The sequence below is a fragment of the Nelumbo nucifera genome, chromosome 1, assembly GCF_055504915.1.
Source record: "Nelumbo nucifera cultivar China Antique chromosome 1, China Antique-T2T, whole genome shotgun sequence".
Taxonomy (NCBI): domain Eukaryota; kingdom Viridiplantae; phylum Streptophyta; class Magnoliopsida; order Proteales; family Nelumbonaceae; genus Nelumbo; species Nelumbo nucifera.
This window is the reverse complement of record NC_142649.1, coordinates 139758156-139778828: the sequence shown is the minus strand read 5'-3', so window position 1 is coordinate 139778828 and position 20673 is coordinate 139758156. Positions and strand designations below refer to the sequence as shown.

Genomic DNA, 20673 nt, shown 5'->3' with positions numbered 1-20673 from the left:
GCTTGAAGAAGTACAAGACCTCACATACATTAGGACCGCGGCATACCAGCAAAGGGTAGCTCGGTACTATAACACCAGGGTCAAAAAGTGGACTCTCCGTGTTGGCGACCTGGTTCTCCGTAAGGTTATGGTGCCTAAGCCCGGTGTTGGCAAACTCGGTTCGAACTAGGAAGGACCCTACCGAGTAAAGCGAGTACTCGGGGAAAGAACGTACGAGTTCAAAACCCTGGAAGGGGAACAAGTACCTCGGGCATGGAATATTGTCAACATAAGGCAGTATTACCTATAAATAACTGAGTAGACCACAAGTCACTCTCAAGGCTTAAGGGCCAGAATGCCGAGCTAACAAAGACCTCGGTGCAATAAAACCCAATCGCTTCTATGCCATGGGCGAACTCCGAGAGTAGACCACAAGTCTCTTGGGGCTCAAGGGCCAAAATGCCGAACTAACAGACTCCGGCATAATAACCTAGCCACCTCTATGATGCGAACAAATTCTAAGGGGCTAAAACACCGAGCTGACCAAGGAGCTCGACACCATAGTACATGATGTATCGAGGGCGCAAGTAGACCAGCAGATTCTGCGATGCTTAGCTCACCTCGGCATACAGCCAGAAGACAGTTCGAGCATATGCCTTACTATGCCTTACTGTGCCTTGCTATGTCAATCACCTCGGTGTACGCCACAAGACAGTTCGGGCATATGCTTCACTATGCCCTACTACGTCAAATCACTTTGCACAATCAACCATGATAGCTCAGATCAAACAACACTTGGAAAAGAAAGATCGCTTGGAAAAGAAAGATCACTTGGAAAAGGAAGATCACTTGGAAAAGAAAGATCAATTTCATTAACAAGTTTTGTACAATGAGCTCGACAAAAAGAAAAACAACCACAAAGACTGAGCTCGCAGGCTCGAAATACAAGGACAATCACTTCAGGGTCTCTTCATCTCTGTGTGAAATCTCCTCAGGAGCTTTGGGTTGGTCAGGGGCGTCCGCTTCTTCGTCACCATCCTCCTCCTCTGAGTCCGGATCCTTTGTGTTTTGACAAGCTATTTCATCCGTGATTTGCGAGGTGGTGATGGCACTTGTGTCAAGCTCAAGGTACGTGTGCCTTATTAGCCACCTGCTGAGCTTAAACCCCTTGCAGTAGGCCTTCCCCAGAACGGCATCGAATTTATCAGATTGGATGTACTCTGCGACAGCCTTGATCTTCGTCTCCTCTACCGCTTGAGTGAAGATCTCGGTCTTCTCTTTGATGTCCGCCTTAAGGAACTCCACCTCATGCAGGAGGGCCTTCTTATTCTCCTTAAGGCCTTCCGCCTCCACCCTGACGGCGTCCAGCTCGCCCCTCAGCGCACCCTTCTCACGTGCCAGCTCCGCTTTGAGGGCCTCCACCTCGCGTGCCTGCTCCGCTATGAGGGCCTCCACCTCTCCCCTCAGCACGTCCTTCTCGCGTGCTAGCTCGTCCTTCTCCTGTGTCAGCGCCGTGATAATGTCCCTCTGGGCCCTGGCGCCACTCTCCAACCGGTGGATTTTCTCGTGAGCTGCCCGCAGATCGGTATGGGCAGTGCAGGAAGACTCCTCGGCGGTCAAAGCCCACTTCAGGTTCCTCTCGAACTGAAGAGCAAGGGCGTGCTCGGCAGAGTTCGCCTGACAAAAGAAGTTAGTTAGTACTGAAGAAACATATACATAAAAGAAAAGGAAAGGAAAAAGAAGAGAACTTACCAGCATAGTGTGGGTGGCAGCTCGGGCTCCGAGCTGAGCAGGGTTGAGCATATCCGGCCAGACCGAGATTTCCTCGTTGTAAATGGCTCCTTTGCTTTTTCGAAGGCCGCATTGGGGGACCAAGATACCTCAGCCCCCATTCGGGCTCCCCGAGCTGGAGACCGCCATCTCGGCTGTATGAATGGGCTCGGCGGAGAGTTCGGCTGCTACGTCAGTAGCCCCGGTGGCAACCTTTGGCTCAGCTGCTTCCCTCATAGCGGGCTCAGCCGAGTTCTCAGGCTCCCTAAATGGTATGGACTCCTCCAAGTCAATAATCGGAGGAGCCCCAGGGAGCTCGGGCTCGGAAGTTGGAGCCGAGGGAAGCTTGGGCTCGGGAGTGGGGGCTGGCGGTGACTCGATACGGGCTCTCTTAGCAGCCCGCTTCTTCCTCCCCTTCATGTGCTTGAAGAGCCGATCTCCCTTGAGTTTGTCTGCCTCCATGGGACCTGCAACAGAGCTCGGCATTAGTACTCGAGTAAAAGAAAGGAACAGGCCAGACAACTAAGGTACTAACTACCTACTCGGATCCAAGCCGGCCTGGATGAGCATACTCTCGATGATGTAATCCTTGAAACTACAACCAAACTCAGCCCACGATTGGAATGTCTCCCTGGTCTTCTTGTCGAGGATGATGCCAGGGTCTTGGATAGCCGCCCTCCAGTGAGTAGGGAAAGGCCACCCCGCAGGGTTCCGGACTATGAAGTAGTCCTGCTTCCAGGCCGAGATTTTGCTAGGAAGCTTATGCATCAACTTGAACCCTGGGTGAGGGGATAAGTAGTAAGCCCTCCTGTGCTTGGGGAGAATGCATAAAGCACTCTTCTTGATGGTGAGGATAGAACTATGTCCAATTTAGGGGGAAGGACATACTCGTAGTAGAGGGAGATGGTCCCGACCACATTACGGACCGAGCTTGGGTGAAGCTGGTCTATCGTAACATTGAAGTGGTTCAGGACCTCCACTATGAGTGGATGGAATGGAAGGCGCAGCCCGACTATGAGCTGCTCCCGGAAGATCACGACCTCATCAGGGCCGTGCTCCCATGGGAAGTTACCTGCAGGTATACTGTAGGTGTACTCCCTAGGCAGGTTGTACTGCTGAATAAGGTGGCGGAGCCTCTCTAGGGTCATGGTGGAGGGTCCGAACCTGTCTGACATCCAACCTCGATGAGAGGTGGATGCCAAGTTACCCGAGGCCTACCGCACCTCGGGGGATTGGACTCCGATAGGGTTACCTTGAGCCGAGGTACCCACCTCAGGCACCTCGGGCTCATCTAATTGGCTATCAAAGGAAGACATAGCAACAAAACCAAAGAAGAGCTAGGGTGACTCACCGAAAAGAGATGGACCGGACTGGGAAGAACTGACCCGAGCTGGAGGCTTTAGACGCGAGCTCAAGACTACGGTTGAGAATTTGTGGCGAAGGAAAATGGTCAGGACCCTCACTATTTATAGCCACTATACGCGGGCATCAACGGTTGAGATCGAAACGATATGACGGTCCTCATGAAAACCGGTTGTGCGACCTTCGAGGCAAAATCAGTTTAGCGCATTTTTTGACATCCGCAAAGTCCATAAGTCGCGTGACGTCCGTGCGTAGACCGTATGTGACCCGAGCTGCGCCTGGTAGAACCGAACAAAGAACCGGTTCAACCGATGAGCTGGCAGATATGAGAGCTTAGGACCCGAGCCAAATCCACTCGGCAGACCGGCAGACTCCCCACGCTGGTTCAGAACCCCTAGCACGGGGAGTGGGGGGCAATTGATGTAGGGTAATTTGGCCCAACCTCGAAGCACGGGGACACGTGCATATGACCTGGCATAAGCGACAACTCAGCGTGACAGCCTAGCCACAACTCGGTGTAACAAGCTCGCCTCGAGACCCAAGCTCCTCCTAAGGGGCCCCGAGCTCTCCCTTCCTAAGAAGGGAGCACCCCAGCTTTTGTCTAAGTGTCCCGAGTGAGAAACACCTCGGGGCAGCACCGCCAAAACTCCTGTTCGTACTTGCTTAAGGCTCGCCTCCAATGCGAGCACCTTGGCACCAAGGTGCAGGGCAAACCTGCCCCAAGTGGTTTGGTGTACAGTAGCTCGGCAGACTGCAGGGGAGATCCACCTAACAACCGTACCTGCCTAACATCTGTACCTACCGGATCCGGTGGCAATGCCCGCATCCCTTGCTAGGCGGCGTTCTGCCTGCCGTCTCTGAAAAGCATGGCACGCCTGACGAGTCCGTACCCTATAGTAGCAGCCTGCAGCAGCAGCCTGCGCCTGCCACCCCAGCCCTGGCAGTAATGGCTAGGGTAGTGGCGGTTATGCCTGATGTGACCGAGCTCCGATATAAGAAGACCCCGACCCTCATGAAACAAAGGTATTGAAGCTAGCACTTTCAACACTCTTAACTCTCTGTCTTCTTTGAGTTTCCTCAGAGTTCTAACTTAGCCATCGGAGTGTTCCCACCGGAAGAGCTCCCCGGGAACCCTTCACCTTCCTCTTCCTCTCAGGTGCCATTTGTCACAGCTAGGAACCAAGTCTCAACCAGCTAGGAGTGCCCAGATTGTGTTGCATCAGTTAGACCGTTTGAATTTACAATGGTCATGCCTCACAATGCAATCAGCTGAAACATCAGATAATGTTTCCTCCAACAGCTACTGGAGTTGTGGTTCAAGCAAAGATTTTCCCATCATGCCTAATCAGCATCCAAACATACCAAATGTGCCACACTACGCGTAGGATGCGGTGTGTGTTTTACAAGCTTTTAAAAACTGGACCAGGCACAGAACCGTTTTAGAGACCGTTTTAGAGACCAGGCACAGAACAGTCCAATCACCCAGTTTGAACGAACAGCCCATTTTAAATTAAAAAGATAATTAAAATAAAAAAATGGCCAAAAGCCATTGTTCAGGTCAATGGATCAACAGTTTGACCACCCAAATCAACAAGTGGTTGATCAAATCAGAACGGTTTTATAATGAAACAGAACCGGTTGCCTGACCATTCTCAGGTCAACCAAGTCCAGCCATTCAGTCTAATCCGGTTTTAAAAACCATGGTGTTTCATCCTCAATCCTATCACCACGATACCAACCATCCACTTTACTCACTAGGCAAAATACTAATACATCACCTCTAATTTTCTCCGGTCCGCAATGTAGGCCAAGTTTGTTTGATTTAGTTTTAAGACCCGAATAGCGCCATAAGCTTTTCATTCTGTGTTTGTTTTGAAAGAAAAAGTAGGGGATAGGTTTCTCTACGTTTTCTTTAAAATCAAACACAGCATTAAGGTTTGCAATGGGTAATAGCTTCATAGCGCACAATTTATTTTCTGTAGTAACTGTTTAATTATCAGTTTATAACCAATCTTTCTACGTGAATTACATTATAGTTATGGCTTGTGCCATGCATCCATGCTTGGGTTGTTGTCTTTACAAAAGACCAAAGACCCGACCCAACTGTTTCCCACACATGAACTGAGACAGTCCAGCGGCGCATCGCCCACACGGCTTTTACATACTGGGATGGACTCAGACAAAATGGGCTGTAATGAGAGCCAAACCAAGCCCATATATTGGGTTGGATCAGATCCAGTTTATACAGTATCAAAACTGTTACTTGGCATTCTTATAGCTAATAATGACAACATTACGTAGTTACAAGGTGGGCAGTTGTCACATTGCTCCTGATGATGGGGAAAAGTACTGTGTTTAATATATTCCGTCAAATCAAATAACAAAAATAATTAAACGTTTCTTAATAACGGTGGACTTTCATCTAAAATAATCTTTGCATATATATAGCATATCCCTGAAAATTAAACAAAGTTTGTTTGGCAGCAAGCATGGTGGTTGGATTTATTATAATAATATATATACAAATTTCTTATGAAAACTATCACCCAAATGCCCTTTCAACTATTTCTTCTCCCCTTCTACTTCATCTTTATTTTTTTATTTAATGCCTAATAGAAATACCAGCTGAAAAACTAAACTGATGTAATGTCCAACGACATCGGAGCTAGCTAGGTGAGTCAAGCTAATTTGCCGTGACCTCATGAGTACTCCATATCCATCCAAACCAAAACCTCTTGTGTTTACTACTTTTAAAATCAGTGATTTAGTGCATAGATAAAAATCACTTCATGTCTACTATTGTGGCATCAAGCATGAGCCAAACTTGTATGTAAGGGTGTTAATGGACTGGTTTTGGATTGGATTCCGTCCAGTCTAAAATTAATTTAGACGGATAGGATGGATTAACAAGATATATTGGATCGGATCAACCTGGTCCAAAATATTTATGAGATTGGATTGGACCTGGTCCGTCTGTAATAAATTTATATTGGATTGGATTGGATTAAGCCAATATCTGGTCCATTGATATAAGATAAGAATATACGTGTCAATAGATCAGGTTTGAATTAAAACCAATCTAAATCAAAATGAATTTGAACAGATTAAACAGTCCAGACGTTGAATTGGACTGGTCCAAATTGGTCCAAAACATTCATTGAATTGGAATGAATCTGATCCATTTATAATGGACTCACATTGGACTGGATCGGATTGGACCAAATCCAATCCAATTGACACCACTAATTGTATGCTTTATTTTCTATTACTACTTTTTAGACCCTATATGGCTATATTTATTGCATTATCAGTTAAGTAGTGTATCAAAGTTTCAAAGTCTTGATGAATCAAAACTAGCTTTAACCTTTTAGCTACTATTATATATTTCCTAACAATCTTGCTAATAAAGATTTTTTTTTTATTGTCAAACATCGATATGGGCATCAGGCAAGAGTGATTGTTTCATACGTAATTTCAAAATAACTAGTGAAGGAAGCAATGACAGCAGGGCGTGATCACTACGTCCTAACAGCCAACTAGTCAATGATGGGAGGAGGATTGAATTTGGGGTTTAACAAATATATGTTGATGGATTGATGGATGATGGGTTCGCTCTTTGCTGAGCCTCCATCTTTGTTTACGAAGCTTATAAAATAGGGATATGGATAATGGGTCCAAGCCTAACGTGGTCAAGCTGTCAAGAAATATGCTACATATGTGAGGACATAAGCCCATATCAATGGACCCAATATAAGATAATAATAAGAATCCAAGATTCAAATCAAATCATGTGGAATCTGATTGCTATATACAATAGAACATAATATAATATTAACTTGGGTTTAGCGGGTAAGCCTGATGGGACTGGGACCCCTCTCCTTCGACCCCTGATGAACTGAAATGTATGTGTTACCAAACACACCTTTATAATAAAGGCGCTGCCTCGGACAAAAATAGTGTGTGTTGGCCATATTTTACACATTCAGTTAAACTTGCCTCGTACCTGCACACCAAAATGGGCACCGGTCATATGGGCTGCTTGGCTGGGTCCTTTCAATTTGTTACTTTTCTTATAGACCACAAACAAACATCATGATGGTAGTCTTGGTCCGACCATATAAAATCTGTCGCGAAACCCTCCGCACTCTTTTTACTGGCCTTTCGTCTTTTATTCTGAATCCGGTTTAAAGTCAGTCTGGTTTTAGGTTTTTCTTGGAAGAAAAAAAAAAAAGGCATGCCCACTAGACCTCTCTTGAACGGGGTGTGGGCCCCAATCATATTGAGCATCAACCCGGTTCAGATGAGCCCGGACCCCGAATCTTCTCCTCACACCAACCTCACAACGCCTGCGAACCACACATCGGTCCCAATACACGGTGCCACGGTGGGATAGGGATGTGAGGTTGGTGTAGGGTGCGGTCTGTCCAAATCCCAATTAGGTTCAGATATGGTTTCCGAACCAGATCCATTTTGACTCTAATTAATTACAGTTTACAGATACACAGTTGTTGATGTTCTCCCAAGGTATGAGACAATCTGAACAAACACAGACCGTATGTGACGTGACGACAAAGAGTGGGACCCACCATCGGATGGTTTCGAATAAGTATAAAGAAGAAGATCTCTTCTTCCAATAATTGATCCGACCGGTCATCAAAATGTCATTTTGATTCTGGAGGAGTGGGAGTGGTAGGCCACCTCGTTTACTTTTTTTATAATTCCCAATTCCAAACGCACTTGGTTTTATATTTATATATAAATATATATGCGGACTGTACTCATTAAGAGCATTAACTATAGTCGCCTGCCTCATTAACTAATGGCTGTTGACACTTGACAGGAGGCCGTTGGATTTTCGGTCATAACTCATAATAACGTCATGGAACCACGTTTCCATTCAGGTTCAACCACTCCGATCCTCGGTCAACTTGGCCATTTGGCCCTTGGGTGGAGTGGTCTGGTCGCAACTCGCTAGTCGCGTTGAGTGAGAATTGGTCACAAAAGGATCCCCCTGCTCACGAGAATCCTGTCCACGCCTACCCACTTTACACCACCCCTGTGAATTGGGAATATCTCCCCCTGCATAATTTTATACAGAGGATGAGATGTTTTCAATGTGTGGCTACGATAATATGGGTCAATTTTCAAGTTCAAACTTGGAAGTTCGAACCCATGTTCATGTATGGTTTCTTCAATGGCCCGATCCTCGTACAAGATCAATGATCTCTTCCAATATCTGTTTCTCAATCTCTTTACCGAACTGTCATGTTCCACAGTAGAAAATTGTGGCAACCAGTAATTGCGCGGGTGCACGGTGCAACCATAAACCTGAATATATCACAGTTTCTAAGTGGGTAGAGAGAAGCTCACGCTCATGGAATAGAAGAGTGAGTGTTAAGAGGACTAATTAATTAGGAGCGCTTTTGGATTTACCACACCTCCTAACTCCTAATTAAGAAGCCAATTGTATACTTCTTCTATGACTGCACCATCCATTTGAGTTCCCAGCTGTGACATTGCTTCTCTCCTATTTAATTTGCAGGGCGTTGCTTGATCAGCACTCAGCAGAAGGAAACAAATTAATGTACGTATGTCGTCAAAGCTATGGCCCAGCCGCCCAGGCCAGTCAGTATTAGTAATGCATGTTATGCATCTTCTGCATACTAGCTACCTTCATTGGACTCGCAAATTTATAATATATCAACCAAACAATTAATTAATGGGGGATGTTAGACAGTTTTGTATGTCCTTAGCTTCAATCCGATTTGATGTACTTTTGTTATTTAGTGGAAATAAATAAAGTGTATGTTTGATTCATGTTGTTTGGTTTAATTCTGTGTAAGACCCTAAAACTGGACACTTATAGAGATTCGTGTTAGTTTTAAATGTTCATAGCCATTGGATAAGTCTGGGGAGATTTATCCTACCAAGGCTGATACTGGTATGCCACCAAGTGTTGGGATGGCCTGTCTCAGCCACCAGGGTAAGACCCAAGGCACATGCAGTATGGGATTACTTGAATCATTGAACCAGATCAGATTTCCAGTATTGCCCTGTACCTTGGAGACAGATGGGCAAAACAGGAAAGTTACACCTGACCCCTAGACTCGATTATGACATTTCACTAGGTGTCGGATCGGGCTATCTTTGATATGCCAATCAGTGAGATCCTTAGATGGGGGTCAAAACCTGGGTATGTTGGGACAGTTTGAGAATTCATCTGAGTGGGTGATCATAGTGACGGGATCAGCCCCTTTGTCGGACAAAGGATAATGATCGGAAAAGGCACTCTCTCTAATGGAAACCAAACTGCCGGCAGTTGTTTTCAATCATTGGAATTTTGTTTTGCAAAATTAATATATTTATATATATTTATGTACGGTTTCAAAATGTTTACAAATGGTTTTAATTCCCGGGATCCATGTGAGTGGAGAGTGTGGCACTGTTCCTTGCAGCCGAGGGAGAGGTCCTCTCTTGTCGGGCAGTGCTTGATCATTAAGGGCTGAGAGGTTAAGTGTAAGACCATTTAGGATAGTACCTGATGGGCTAATCTTTCACCTGCCCACAGTCCCTGTGTAAGTGTTGGACCTACCAAGTATGGCAAACAATGTTGGGAACTGATTAAATTATTAATGTTGAAACCAAATGTTAATTAGGGCTGTTTTCTTATGCAGCTCTTTAATGGCTGAAAAACCCCCATTATGCCATTCAGCCGTTAAATAGGGAAAGGAGCTTGCCCCCCCTCTCTCTCCTCCCTACTTCAATAACTGATTCACTAAAAGTCAAAGCAATAAACCAGTTGGTTCGACCAATTCTACTGTTATCGAATGGTTCCTGCCTTAGGGTAGTTGAATTCACCAGCCAACCTCCGAATAATGAATTTTGAAACTAATTACACATACTATGAACTTGCCAACTTACGTATACCGGCATGGCACGTAATGATAGATTGGATTTCCTAATGGAAATTTTAATGACCAGACAACGATATTGGGACGTGGTAGTTAAGAAAGGGCTATCGATCAGTCTAACGATTGACCAACAAAAAAACTATGTAATATCCGGCCCCACATGGTGGTTACAGCTTACAGGTCAATGGTCATCCTACCACAGTGTGTTTCTCTCCTGCCCCCCAGTACTCTTCCTCCCAATTCCAAACTTCCCTACTAAATGAACACTGTGCTTTGCTTGGGCCAACCTGGTCTGGTACTAGTTGGTATGTTTGGGCACAGCTTACATATGACATAATAGTGTGTGGGTGTGGCTCATCTTGTATGTCCAGAAATTACACCTTCATCTTTTTTATGTATCTAAATTGGGTTTGTAACTGATGATGCATAATTCGGCCGGTCTTAGCTATCAATGATCTTATCTCTGAACTGAGTGGCGGGGGACCTGAAACGGAGGGGGTGAAGAAGCTCCGGGGAGAACCCGGCGTAAGGGCTCCGAAGTTCAAGTTAGAATCTTTCAAAGGCAAGATAAGCCAAATAGCGCAAAGTTAGCATACCTCGTTCTTGGGGGTAGGGAGCCTTTTATAACCACCTCGCGCATTCACTTCCAGGCTTCTGTCAGATCGGGCATAATTATCTCTGAGCTCCTGCCAGTTCGGATGTCATCCCCTCTGGCCGGACAGAACCGCCACTGCTCCTTTTGTCGGAGCCGTCTCTGCGGCTGGTGACGACGGTGGCAGGTGGCGGTGGCAGGAGGCCGTTTGAAGTGCGGCTGTCAGGCGTCAGATCCCAAATCAGTCAGGTGCGTCGCCCTTGGATACGGACGTCCTCGGTGTCAGGTACGTTTGGTCAGTCTGGTGTTTCGGAAGCGAAGTGCTGGAGTGGCGAGCGAGATGTCTTGAGTTCGGTTTGGGGAGTGTTTCGAGCTGCCATGGGCCAGCTCGGGTCACGGCTTTGTGAGGCTTAGGACCCGAGATAGTTCGGGCTCCTTGCAGGGAGCTCGGGTTCTTAGTGGGGAGCTCGGGTTCTTAGTGGGGAGCTCGGGTTCTTAATAGGGAGCTTGGACTCCCAGTAGGGAGCTCAGGTCTTGGTGGAGTTCGGACTCGGTAGTGAGCTTGGACTTTCGGTGCTCGTTTTGGGCGCTCTGCTGCCCCGAGTTGCTTGCTTTTGCCACGTGTCGGGTGATTGCGAAGTCGGGCCAAATTTCCCTTCATCAGTAATCACTAACATTATATCAAAGATCAAGCTGCTGATTACAAGGCTTTATAGCTAGTTCCAAATTTTCTTTTTTTTTTTTTTTTCAATTATTTTGTATAGCTAGTTCCAAATTCCGGATGATACGCTTCTTGGATTTATGTACCAATTGTTGTCCCCACTAACAAGAAGATGGGGAATTGAACGATTTGAACGTGGGTAGTGTGGACAAGCTAAGAAGTAAGAAGTCGTCGTGGGCAAATTTTTATGAAAGCAACAAGCTGAGAGCGTGGATCGGAAATGGTTGAGGTGAGGTTAGGTCGATGCCATTATCATTTCAATAGCTAGCGTAAAACCAGGCTCATTTATATCTATCAAGGCCGTTAATGTAATCAGCTTGTTGCCATGAATGACTGTCTAAGGTTGACGTTAAGGTCAGTGCTAGGAGATTGCAACAGCAGATGCGAGCTTAGTGTTGAGTATCAAGCTATCAAGCTATCAATCGGGTTAACTTCTATTGTTCCGATCCTTTGGAACCCGGCCATTTCATCACTACCAACTAGCTAGGCTAACCTGTTTTCTTCGCCTTGCATTAAGAATTGCTGTGCAGAGTGGGTCCCTATTTTGCTTGGAGAAACAAACGAGGACACCCCCATAACGTAGGTAACAAGGCGATAAACACGTATTGTACGGTTCTACTCACACACACACATAATATGATAATTCAAAAAATAATTTATGATCCTTATCATATAATGATCATCTCTCTCTCTGGTGGTTGATCAGACCAGAATCAGATAAGCGTCTTAAATTAAAGTTTCTGTGCCCCTATGTTTTTAATTTTAAGCTTTTTCAGGGGAGATTGTCTCAAAAATTGTCTTCATCTCTTTTTCTGGGTCTCACTCAATCTCTTACACGAGCAAACATGATACTGAGAATTTATAAAATAATGCTTCTTTTGCTTCTTCGCTGAAGAGCAACAGGGGAACAGTTTCTGATCCAATTATTTCCACTTTGTCTGCTCTTTACTTAAAAGAAACCTTCTGCTCATTTGGCAGTTCTGGTCGGGTCATCGGAATTAACGCAAGAATGCGGCGACTTTTCCGTTCCGGCGAGAAGAATAAGTGGCCGGAAAAGTAGAGATGACCAGTTTTTCTCTAAGGAAAAAGCTTTCGTATAAAAACCACCTTAAACTTGTTAAATATAGTAAGACATTCTCTTTGTGATTGTTGATGCTTTAGTTAATTATATGGTAAAAGTTGGTCCGCTTTTCAGTATTCCCTGTGAATATAAAAATAAGGATTATGCTTATTGCTTAAGGGGGTTGTATACTTGTATTTGAAATTTTGTATTTCAGAAGAGTTTGCTGGGCAGGATTCCTGGCTGGAAAGAAGAAAAAAAATCCAATAAAACAAAAGAAAATGTTAGATTAGATAAATTTTAAAAAGAAGGAAAAAAGGCTTCCTTAGAACTGGAACTGTTTTGTACACTGCTAAATTAAAAACAGTCAAAAGAAAAAGAAAAGAAGAAAGAAAAAAGGATCAGTTAATCTAAGGGAAAGGGCGCGGGGGGGGGGGGGGGGGTTCTACTTTCTAAGGGAGACTTCTTTTTCTTAGATCATGGAAACAGCTCCGTTCATGCTCTTTCATCACTATCACTACCAAAGTAATAGTTGAGGACATCAGTTCTGCTTCTGCGTGCACCATTGCTTATGGCCTGGGACCCACTTCGGGCATTTTGGGCTGAAGTAATTCGAAAGAACCCTTGAGTTCAGAAGCTCAACAATGGGAGCAAACTTTACACACCGTGGTGTCTTGTACTGGTTTATTGAAGCACCTCTGCTGATAGCGTAGTCCATGAGCTTGTCGAAGGTCCCGGTCTCTACGATCTTAATCTCTAGAGGTCCAATAGACTTGTCCGAGACACGACCTTGGCGATACACACTGTTGAGGGATTCTTCAATTGTAAGGCAACAATCCTCGAAAACCGAAGGAGGAATTGGGGTTGTGCTATCGTGACGAAGCTCCCAGTATAGGACGTAATGGCCGGGGATGGTCGTTGTATCCGCATAGCTTGTGTACTCGATGAGCGATGCGTCGAACGGCACTAAATGGTTGATAGCATCCTTCACTGCAGCTTGCAGCTCAACCTCGTCCGTCTTATCAGAGTCTATGCTTAGAACCACGTTCTTGCGGCAAACGAAGTTGAATTGAGGAGCCTTGTTCTTGAACCCGGCAACTCGAAGCACGTCCCCAACTCTGTAGCGATAGAGTCCTGTTTAAGATCAAAATCCATGCTTGAATGTCATGTTGGATTTACGAGAATATATAGTATTCAAATAGACTGAACCCGGCCAGCTTACCTGCATAAGTGGTTACAACAAGCTCATACTCTTGCCCGAGCTTGACGTCAACCAGATCGACCAAGTCTTGCTGCTCCTTCTCGTTCAGAGATTTGGGTACTGAGATGGAAGTGGTGAAGCCATTGTTCCTGTGCACTGGCAAGAACTCGAAGTAGGCCATTGTTGGAATGAGGGTGTAGGAGACTTCGTTTGGTTTGCAGAGAGGATTGAGGTTTAGGCCAAAGTAGCACTCTGAAGATGCGTACATGGTGCACACGAGGGGGAGGCCATTGCTGTAGTAATCCAGGGTAGGAATATACTGAGACATGGTCCCAGTCACTATGACATCAATATATTTGGTGTTGGGCCATAACCTAGTTATGATCCCCTGCCATGCCTCCCTAGTACATTCGGACTCAATGAAGTCTGCAAGCTCGGGGTCGGGTTTGAGAATTCTAAGGACGGCGTCTCTCACCGATGGGTCTGTGATCTGGGGGTTTATAGCTCCAGTTCGGATGTCGTTGCAGAGAAGGGACCAATGTTTCTCAAGGAATCGGATAGCTCGAATGAAGCCGGAAGCAAAGACGGCTCCTACTCGTAGAACTTGCTTATTTTGACAGAGGCCACAAAGCAACTGGGAGTACATGCTCTGGTATGAATCTGGACAGAGAATGGTCTCATTTGGACTGGTGTAGTTGGTGTATGGATCATAAGGTCTATGCTTAAAGTGTAAACTCTTGTAGTAGCTCGTGAGGACCGGCCGAGCTACTAGTCCTCCCGGCGTCTTGGCCTCAGATTTTATGAACAAGAAGTACATTCCCTTGCCTTTGTCCAAACCAGGAACAAACTGGTCCATGACAGGCATCAGAAGGCTGTACAGCAAAGATCGCCTCTCGAGCTCTTCTTCAATTGTGGGCATCAGTTTCCTCTCTCCAGCAGATGTTCCCGAACTAGATATATATATATATATATATATATATTATAAAGAAAAACAAAGCCACCACTCATGTCAAATAACAAATAATTGGTTATCTCCGAAACCCACAACAACACAACAGAACCGTTTAATTAGCCTGTACAAGCAGTCAAACAGTAGTAGTAAGTCATAATGAAGAGAGTGGACACGACACGTCAAAAAACGCACCTAGTCAAGAACTCAGAGATGGGGAGTCCACAGAGGATTGGTGAAGTATCTCCATTAGCGATGCGGTTGATATCGGACTGCAGATCCTCATAAGTAACAACGGGCATGACCTTCTTGAAGGTCTCACGATCTGTACGCCCATTAAGCCCATGTCGCTGTAAGTATTCAACATGGGCACTGCGAGAGAGAATCTCAGCAAGGACCCGTTTCTGAATTTCATCGGCGTTGGTGGTGACATCTTCAATGAACTCAAGTGCGTTCTGGTTCACATCAGGCCTGTTATGGTCGATCACGTAGTCATGGGTTGCCGACGCGGCTATAGGAACTTTGGGAGCTTCTGGCATGGTTTGAATTTCCAAGTTGGAACACTATGGAGAAGGGTAAATAATTGAATAAATGGGTGGGCCGGGGAAGGAAGAGAGACTCGGAGTCTGATGAGATATGAGAAGAGAGAAAGGCAATTGCAGTAGGAGAAGAGCTAGAGCCTAGAGGTGAGATGGTTTGGTGGGCAAGGGAGGAGGGCGAGAGGGGGATATATATAGAAATAGAATAGAGCTAGCGAGAGTGGCTGTATGCCCTATCTATATATTATACAGAGTGTATACTCGTCCGAACACCAGAACAAAGGGTTCTAAGCTCTTCTCTAACTTGGAACTTGGAAGGAACAGTAGTGATGAAGGGAAGGGCTATATGGTAAATATGCTGTATGTAGTTATTTTTTTTTTTCTGTTTTATAATATAATATTGACTTTTCTTACGCTGCAACCTACACTATATAAAATTTATTTATTTAGTTGTGTAGTATCGGGGGAGATGCTGTCTCCTGACTTTCCTGTACACGCGCGTGTGAGTGGGCGTGTGGTTGTCGTATAAGGAAGGAAGGAAACCGTTTGGAGTTTTATCCTCTGGCTCTGGGGATGTCTAAAGGGCAGAGAGAGGAGAGGGGGAGGGGGAATTGGAATTGATGGGCAATATCCAGTAAACCCGCCGCGGTAAAGTACACCGGGTACATGGCGGTTGTTCCACAAGGAAGGGGCAGTGGTAAACAACCAAGCCATAACCTCCGTAATATGTGATTATGTGTCGTGCCAAGGTTTGAGTATAGGAGCTTGTGCTGTTGCTTATTGTGAGTTGTATTGTAACTTGTGTGGGTTGGCCATTGCAAAATAATGGGATGATTATGGTGAGATTAAAATTTTTTATATCATATTATGAGGTGTGCCGGCACCAGTAGTCAGTAGAGGTTCATTCATGGCTTTCTGTGGGCCATATTGTAAGGACAGATGAGTGATGATCCTTTTCGTTAGTAGAAAAGAGTTGTGGACAATTGTGTAGTTGGACAAGTGGATCGGCCCAACCCAGATGTGTGAGGTTCACGGTGAGAGAGATCGAAGATTAATATAAGTCAAAGAATTAGTGCCCGTGGGACTGATAGTTTCCTAATGTGATTCCTTTAAAAAAAAGAAGATAATAGTTTTTTTCTGCAAAAAACCAATAAATATATATATATATAGAGAGAGAGAGGTTGAAAGAGGGAGGGGGGATTGGTGATCAGCATTTAGCGTCAGAACAAATGTGGTCGAAAAAGTGGTTAAAGTTTGATATATAAATTGAAGTAAGAAGGTGCACTTTTTTATCATTATTTTTTGATGGATTAGTTGTATACTTGAAGCGTAAATGCATAAAATAGCAGTACAGGCATCCGATCCATATCCATGTTCCATCATCAACGTCAAATCTATGGTGTAGAAAAAATGTCAGTGACTAATCTAATCTGATCTGATGGGGTCCAATCCAATCCATATTCATATGGCATATTCCATCACCATCGTCAAACCGATGGTGTGGGAAAATGTCAGTGATTGATCTGATCTGATGGAGTAGAGTTAATACGTAGGAAGGGCCCATAAATTTGAATTTGCAGTACTTCTTGTCAATAATCAATGTGACGGGACATTGCATTTTGCACGGGAGATTTCAAATATTTTGGAGTAGTTTTTCATGAAATTATAATTACTTTGGGTTTGGGACGGGGAGGGGGCAAAGACGAAAGTTAGTGAGACTTTTTGCTGTGGCACTTGCACAGCTTGCCTTCCAAAAATTGATTTTTGCTGTGGCACTTGCACAGCTTGCCTTCCAAAAATTGATTTTTGGGCATACATACTAATCCTGCGTCTTGACCGTTGGGTTTTCTTTGCCTGATCATGGATGAATAGTATGCGTATGCGGGCCGGGTCCCACAAGAGATAAATGGTGGGACCGGGGAGTAGTATAGGACGGGCGAGGGAAACAGGGAGAGAGGGATGCGAAAGGCCAACTCAGCCAGAGCCAGCAATTGCTTTGATGTCAGCGGTACGTCAGCCACAGCCACCACGAGAGAAGAGGATCACTGCCTCACTGGATCAAGACTAAGGAGTAAGGAGGCTTCTATTGTTAATTGTACACACTTTACTTTGGGGTTTGGACTTTGGACTTTGGAGGGGGAATGTCTCAGACTCGGACCGTCCAACTCCACACGTGGTCCCTCCGCCCGGTGCTGTCGCCTCTTGTCGTCTCACTTTAACCATTGTCTGGTCCCTCTCTCTCTCAAGTGCGTCACGTGTCACCCATTCATTGGTGTTCTCTCCACCCTTATTTCAGCTGCTCGCTATCACCCAGCCCTGACACAGTCAAAGCGTATATCTATCAGAATCGTAGTTGTACAAATCGATTTTTCTTTTTTTTTTTTTTTTTGGTAATGTGGTAGAAATAGATTAACGATAAGATTTAAAAGAGGGGTGGCGGGTGGACGGGTGGGCGGGTGGGTAATGAGTAATAGCAATGGGCAATGTCTCTCTCTCTCTCTCTCTCTCCTCAAAATTAAAAGCTTCAAGTGGGAGACTTTTTGAGTGCCTTGTGCTTGGTGAAGAGGGAGTGGGCGAGTGCGTTTGGGAATGTCTACATTAGAATGTGTCTACTCCGTGGAACATTTCACAGACTTGCATATATTTGACCTTTGACTTTAACTACCATTTTAACCTCTCGAGCCAAGTAAAAATGAAAACAACATATAGTCCCAGTACGATCAACTTCCTCTCTCTCTCAGAGTACAAATCCCTGCTCCTCTCCTGTTCCCCAGAATCCCAACTTACTCTAATTCCCTTCCTTATTGAAATAATTTAGTTTTGTACTATAAATATAATAATAAACAGTAGTCCAAGTCCAACCCTCTTAGTCTCTTACTCCATATATAACGTACGCCAACTCCCTCATCCTGCTTCTTTTACCACCATCCCCTTTAGTCTCTTACTTGCAAAACTAGCTTTTCGATACTGAAATCCTACAACTTGTTGTGTCCTTTCATATATAGTAGATGGTCACATTAGGTAGGTTGTGATTGACCCAGTTCCCTGTCAATCTGGACTTTTGTAAGTTTATAGCCCAGCATGGAGCTTAGAGCTTAGGATCTATGTATGCATGCATCTTGGAAATGTAGGAGTCAAATTTAGGCAGAAACGTACTGTTCAGTAATTCAATATGGGCTGGCATTGACCCGATCCATGTGCAGTTGTGCATCCCTCCTTTCAATCTATCTATCTATCTAGGTCCTAGAAAGGTGGGTATGGACCTGTAATTCATTCATTCATTCATTCATTCATTATTCATGTAGGTATGGTACCAACATACATAGCCCACTGTGTATGCATACTTGGGGTTTGGGTCTGCCCAGGCAATCAGGACTCATACCTCCATTTTGTTGTTATTAATCAAGGAACAACCAGATAGATAAATAAACCCAAGAAAGGAGGGGGGGGGGGGGGTTGGTCATGGAGCAATTAATAACCTGAAATGTTGACTAGTGGTGGTGCAAAATACAAAATAATACAGAGAGAGGCAAGGATAATATATATTATGCGAATGCAGTGTTTGCAGCGCCAGACTGGCGAAATGTGGGCTAATAAGGGTACAAGATATATATAAATATGGGGAAGGGGTTGCAGAAGCTACTCTAATATGATAACATATGAGCTAGGTAGGTATGGGTGAAACGTTAAAACTGCACTATGTGCATGAGTACTACTGTTCTTTTACATGTCCCAGATCACATGGACTATATATACTTATATATATATAGCCATTCAACAATTAAACCAGATGACGAGATTGAGATTTATTCTAGTAAGCAAAGGTTTTGGTTTGACCAACTACTAGCTATAGTACTGTTGATCTTTTCGATTTTTATTTGTTTACTCAAAATCCTTCTGATGGGCCCTAATCCCAGGTCGCCATTAGCTAGAGAGTACTACTGTACCATGGAAACTGGAAAGTAATATATGCCTCTGATAATGCTACCATAGTACCACTTTTATTCAATTAATTTGTGATTTATTACTAGTACTGGATCGACAGATTTCGATACTGATCGATGGGGGGCAGGAGCAGGACTTTTCATTAATTTTGGTGGTCATGACCATGATTAATTATAACCTCATTAATCACATCGCCTGCCAAACATTGTTCCAGTTGCCTCCTGGCTTTAAACATCTGAATTCTGAATCAGTTAATATAAAATTTCTCAACTATTCCTTCATCACATGCCACTTTTTGCTTTCAAATTATTATTTTTTTCAAACTTTGATGTGTTAAGACTACTTTCCTTGACACTTCAAAAGGCCTCGGAGCTCGTTGTGTGTGTGTGTGGGTTTTCTACTTCTCATCTTTTTCAATCAAGAATCATGGTTTCTTTCAGATGCTGCTGCTTTGCTTCAACCATTGCCCACCCCAGAGACAAGAAATATTAAATAGTAACAATGGGAAAACAAGAAAAAGGAGAGACCCAATTCATGCAATCATGGAGTTAGAATAGCTCAATTCGATCTATTCTAACATAAATTGCACCAAGCAGCAACTAATGCTTTTGCTTTAAGAGTAAAAAGCAAACATCTGTGTGTAGTGCACATATACGTGCGAGCTTCTGCATAAGCGATTGCTGCATGCATGGAGCCATGGAGCCATGGAGGGGAAGAAGCCATTAGCTAGGGATTAGGCATCTCGCTGGCACGTGGGCGAAAGCAACATCCGACACATGCAAGCCGATACATGAACATGGACGCGTATCGGGACGTAACAGGGTGAGGTGGGTACTTGATTTGCCCGGACTTGACCATGCATGCTCTCCACCACAACATATCAAAGCCCAAAGTGTCACTCAGCTTTTATTAAAGCTATCATGTCATGTCCTCCACTTCATGCACTATACAGATCACAGTTGCCAATACTACAAAAACTCAAATCGCTTTCAGTTTTTTATTGCACCCATCGATCAAACAAATTCACCAGAACCCACCCACTATGATGCAACTTCTTCGCAGATGACAATTTCTGTAGTTGCCATGTACATGCTTTCAGCTGCTGCTGCTGCATTTCATTTGGTTTGCTTGGGTTACAGTAATGAATGTTCATCCCTTAATTAATTATCTAACCATTTTATATACTTACTTATTTTTCTGTCTCGTCAGGGTAAAATTTAATTATTCACTCTCCTTTTGCCCCCTCTCACTTTCATGGATAATGATTTTAACCCTATTTTAGCTTTCCTGGTCTGGTACTTTTTTTTTTTTTTTTTCTTTTCTTTCTCCTGGTTGATGACTATACGTGTTGGTACAGTGTCTCCATCTACTTACTGTGATCTCTCTCACTCATGTCGGTCAAGTGCCCCCTAAGGTTAGGGAACTGTTCATAAAATCAACCTCTCCTTGTGAAGAATCCAGAATTATTTCAACTGTCTTTGCGTGTATACTTTTCCTTGTCTTACAAAGACAAGATTTAATGAGAGAAACAAGGGTACCTTGCTAGATCTAAGGTTTGGTTTTTCTGCTGGTTTGGTTGAACAGATAGATATTAGCAGTGATTTTTTGTTTTTTTTTTTTAGTTTCCTTTTTAAGAGAGGTTAG

General features: G+C 44.3%; 1 protein-coding gene across 1 annotated transcript; it reads right to left on the bottom strand.

Moving 5' to 3' along the window:
- Nucleotides 1-12693: 12693 nt before the first annotated feature.
- Nucleotides 12694-15318, bottom strand: DFL1 (Auxin-responsive GH3 family protein). Its single transcript, XM_010242694.3, has 3 exons — nt 14741-15318; nt 13618-14546; nt 12694-13529 (listed from the first exon to the last, which is right to left on the bottom strand). Exons 1-3 carry the CDS (start codon nt 15082-15084, stop codon nt 12937-12939), a joined length of 1866 nt encoding a protein of 621 aa, XP_010240996.1. The 5' UTR covers nt 15085-15318; the 3' UTR covers nt 12694-12936.
- Nucleotides 15319-20673: the final 5355 nt, after the last annotated feature.

Excerpts from the sequence above, each read along its gene's own strand:
- DFL1 (XM_010242694.3), bottom strand. The coding sequence starts at position 15,084 with ATGCCAGAAGCTCCCAAAGTTCCTATAGCCGCGTCGGCAACCCATGAC. Across the intron at positions 14,547-14,740 it reads ATCTCTGAGTTCTTGACTAG|TTCGGGAACATCTGCTGGAG; the intron begins GTGCGTTTTTTG and ends ATATATATCTAG. Across the intron at positions 13,530-13,617 it reads TGTTGTAACCACTTATGCAG|GACTCTATCGCTACAGAGTT; the intron begins GTAAGCTGGCCG and ends GATCTTAAACAG.